We start from the raw sequence: 4,540 nt of genomic DNA, 5'->3' as shown, positions 1-4,540 counted from the left end.
AGGCTAACCAATGATACCAATCAAGGCATGGTAAGTACAGACCGTGGTAAGCTAGACACTGAACTTCAAATTTGAACCTAAGTCAGTGAAGCCCAAGTGTGTCAATACTCGTACCACATACCTAATTCATCCCACTGTTTTTAACTCATCAGAAGTGTCTATTAAACATGTGTAGGATTTAGGAGATTAAGAAACGTATCTCATTTTTTTCACAACATAAAATATAGAAAGCATTTTAGCCCTCAAAAATAAATATGAAATATATCAACTACATAAGAAGAAGTTGGGTAAATTGATGTTAGAACAGGTATTTCTTTAAGACCTTCTTCAGGGCCTCCTTCACATCCTTATTTTTCAAACTGTAGATGAAAGGATTTAGCATGGGGATCACTACTGTATAAAACACAGACACAACCTTGTCCTGCTCCATGGAGTAGCTGGATGTAGGTCGCAAGTACATGAACAGAATTGTCCCAAAGAAAATGGTGACAGCAGTGAGGTGAGAGGCACAGGTGGAGAAGGCTTTGTGCCTTCCCTCTGTTGAAGGCATTCTCAATATTGCAATGAGGATACACAGATAGGAAATAAGGACAATCATGACACAGCTGATGACAGTAAAACTGGAGAAAGCCATGATCACAATGCCATTGATGTGGGTGTCAGAGCAGGAGAGTTTGAGCAGTGGTGGGGTGTCACAGTAGAAATGGTTGACCCTATTCGAACTGCAGAAGGACAACCTGAAAGTCATTCCTGTGTGCACAGCTGCGTTTCCAAACCCTGCTAAGAAGGACGTAGCTACTAACATGAAACAGATTCTCTCAGACATGGTTACTGGGTACAGCAGAGGGCTCCAAATGGCAGCATAGCGGTCATAGGCCATCATCGCCAACAGGAAGCACTCCGTTCCCAGGAAGGAGCCAAAGAAGTAGAACTGCGCAGCACATCCACTAAAAGAAATGGCCTTACTCTCAGCCATGAGGTTCACCAGCATCTTGGGGGTGACAGAGGAAGAGTAGGAGGCGTCCACAAAGGAGAGGCTGCTGAGGAAGAAGTACATGGGCGTGTGGAGGCAGGGATCCAGCTTAATCAGCACAACCATCCCCAAGTTGCCCACCATGGTTGCAGCGTAGATGGACAGAAACAGTGCAAAGAGGACGGCTTGGAGATCCGGGTTGTCGGAAAGTCCTAAGAGGATGAATTCTGTCACTTCTGTGTGGTTTCTGCCTCGGTCCTCTTTCACGTGTTTGATCATCTCAGCTGCAATAAGGGAGAAGATCAAACTTTGTGTTTGGTCAGGTGAATACTGGATAGAACCAGGAATTTTATAAACACCTATAAATCCTAGCAGAAGTGGAGAAGATAACAAGTATATAAAAAGTGTGTGGGACTGATGTCCATTCAAAAGACTGTGTCCTAAACCGGGTGTGGTAGCCCACGCCTGTAATCCCAGCACTCAGGAGGCTGAGGCAGGAGGATCACTGTGAGTTTGAGACCAGCCTGGGCTACATAGTGAGTTCCAGGTGTTTCAACTACATAGTAAGACCCTGTCTCAAAAAAACCAAAATAATAAAAAATAAAACAAAAGACTTGGGCCTAACACACAGCATGCTGCATACTAAATACTGACCCAGAAAATGAGCTGTGTCATATTTATTAACTATGATTTTTTTGGCATTCACTATTTAATGATGATAAGAATATATTGATAAGTGGTAACTGCCATTATTATTTATACCAAATAAATTAACACACCCTGTATGTTCAACTTCTGGAGAAAAATGACAGAATGAATTGACCTAACTCTTCCTTCTTGGTACTGATGGGAATTATTTAAACTAAATGAAACTTAGAAAAGTTAATCAGTATAGCAACATGAGGAAAATATTCCATCACAAACAGGAACAGTATTTTAAAATTTTATTGTGAAGGAAACCAATAGAGGCTATTTGAACACAGACAACATGTTTTAAATAACCCCCAAGTTCCAAGGACTCACATCTGCAAAGAAAAAAAAAAATCAAGTACACATTGAAAGTTTTCAGTGCTTATAGAATTAGGATGAACAGGCCTGATGAAAAGGGCAATAGTAGCCAAGAAAGTGAAAACACCCAGCAGTCAGCTTCTTACTACCATGGTAAAAGTCTGTGATACAAATGTCTGTGTATAGACAGTAACTCTGTACTGTGTTTCTCAAAAGTGAGACAAAATGACTTTGAATGGTTTCACCATATAAAAGATAAATGTTTGAAAAATGGCTGTGTTTAAGTTAAAGATCATGTTACCAAAACATCGTGGTACTCCATTGCAATGTACAATAATAACTCAAAAATAACAGAGCTGGCAGAAGGCAGAAGTAGCCCGTGGGAGTTTTGGACCACCACATTGAAGCAGGTAAATAACATCAGGTAATTTCAACGGAGCTATGATTTGCACTGTGCGAGTTGTGACAAAGTCAATACAGGACAAAAAAGGGAAACAAAAACTAAGACTGGGTCTGGGCATTTAGCTCAGTGCTTCTGCTGCCTGTCCTGAAAGTGCAAGGACCCAAGTTTGATCCCCACTACCAAAAAAAAAAAAAACTCAGAATGCAGGCTCTAGATATACCAAGGGAGCATCTAGATATTGGTGCCACTCAGCGGCATGGGCTGCACTTGCTCCCAAGCACTCCACTTGTTCAAGGTCTTCAGGCTGTTGGACAATGAACTGGACTAATCTAGCCACCCAAATATTACTCAGCATTTCAGACAAAGGATTACACAACTCACACCTGACAGAGGACAAAAAACGTTATTAGCTACTGCCTGAAAGTAAAACATGGGAGGCATCACCTAAGATCCTTGTCCACACCCACTGAACACAGTGGACATAAAAGTGGAGAGGAGATCACCCCAAGCCTCCTGACACTGCCATGCATAGACGCACCTGTTCAAACTGGTTTCCATGAAGCCAGCTATTCAGTGTCATAAGCAGTAACAAAACATCGCATTTTCTTTTCTTTTTCATTCCGCTGAACCCTGCTATACCAATTCTAGGTATTTCCCCAAGAGAGTTAATGACATCACATCACCATGGTACATGCCTACCCATGTTTATAACAGCACAGTTTATCACAGCTAAATTATAGAAGAGATCTATGTTCCAGTGAACACACAAATGGATAAAAAAGTGGTGCGTGCTCACAGTGGAAAACTTTTCAGTCACAAGAAGGGTAAATCTCACTCATTTGTAGGATAATAAATGAATCTCGTGACCATAATGCTAAGGGAAACAAATCAGACACAAAATGTTAAATATTACATTATTTCTTTTGTATGAGAAACACAAATACAAATAATTGAAAGAGCAAAATTTTGGAGGTGGAAAATTAATCTGGAGAAGAAGGAGTGGGGAGAGAGAGATCACAATGATCAACAACATATAATGTATTCCCCAAGTTTTTATATATGTATAAATTCCCCCAACTTATATCCCCCAAATTTATACAGACACAAATTCCCCAAAATACATGTCATGGTTTTGTATCACAGACAGGTACCAATACATATTTTGAGCAACATATTTTCATAGATCCCATAACTTTCTCAGTGTCACTGCATCTGTTGTCTTACATGACCCTCAACACCAATCAGATAAGTAAGCAGGCAATATCCTGAGTATTAATAAGGCTGCCCTTGTTGGAGGAATTCAACAAATACAGGGCTCTTCAGCTAATCAATCCCTCCCCAAACTGTCAAAGGAAAATTTCCCAACAGTATAAATATGAGAAGTATAATAAAAATAATAAAATACTTCAAAGGAGGTAATTAAACATAAGACGTAATGAGTTAAAATAATAAATATGAAAATATAGCTTTTGATGCTTTTCTATGCTCCACAAGCACATGCTTCGTTATATTATTTTATTTAAATCTTATTAAATATTTTGCATTATTCCTTCTTTGCAGGGAGGAAATGTATGGTTAAAAGCAATTAACTTCCTGAAAAATAAGTACTTATGGAGTCTAAATTTGTACTCAGCAAGGTAATTCTCAGTTTTGTTTGTGTTAGAGTCGTCTCCAGTGACCTTGTCATGACTGGGTGAGAATACTGTACATCTGAGTGTGATTCTTAAGAGAGTCGCTGATACTCCAGAGCACGCTCGGTGACGTAAAATGCCACGGGACTCCCGCTAAGAAAGTGTGATTACAGTTGCTGAGAATTCCTTAGGACTCACTGCCATTAGTAAGCAGTTTTAGCAAAATACTATGTGATCTCCATTTCATAGTGGGAAGTGTATGCTTCTATCTCTTCTTCTATTCTGAGTAATACAGAACCTCTTCCTTCTTTATGGTTTTGTTTCTTCATATTTATTTTCAATTTTATTTTTAATTTTTATTATGCATGTTTGCAATACATAGTGATTCTGTTTATTGTGGGTAGTTGGCATAGGCAATAATTCAGCTTAATTCCTTTCCATCTCTCTTCCCTTCTCTCCTTCCTCCCTCAGACACTCTCTCTCTTTCTCTCTCTCTCTCTCCCTCTCTCTCTCTCTCTCCATCTC

General features: G+C 39.6%; 1 protein-coding gene across 1 annotated transcript; it reads right to left on the bottom strand.

Annotated features, from left to right (window-relative positions):
* Window positions 1-298: 298 nt before the first annotated feature.
* LOC104851233 (olfactory receptor 5AP2) lies at window positions 299-1,252 on the bottom strand. The gene has a single exon (XM_010608407.1). The coding sequence runs from the start codon at window positions 1,250-1,252 to the stop codon at window positions 299-301; it is 954 nt and encodes a 317-aa protein (XP_010606709.1).
* Window positions 1,253-4,540: the final 3,288 nt, after the last annotated feature.

Source organism: Fukomys damarensis, unplaced genomic scaffold (genome assembly GCF_012274545.1).
Source record: "Fukomys damarensis isolate Sample0158 unplaced genomic scaffold, DMR_v1.0_HiC HiC_scaffold_27, whole genome shotgun sequence".
Taxonomy (NCBI): domain Eukaryota; kingdom Metazoa; phylum Chordata; class Mammalia; order Rodentia; family Bathyergidae; genus Fukomys; species Fukomys damarensis.
The sequence above is the reverse complement of the archived record's forward strand: the minus strand, read 5'-3'. Positions and strand labels throughout refer to the sequence as shown.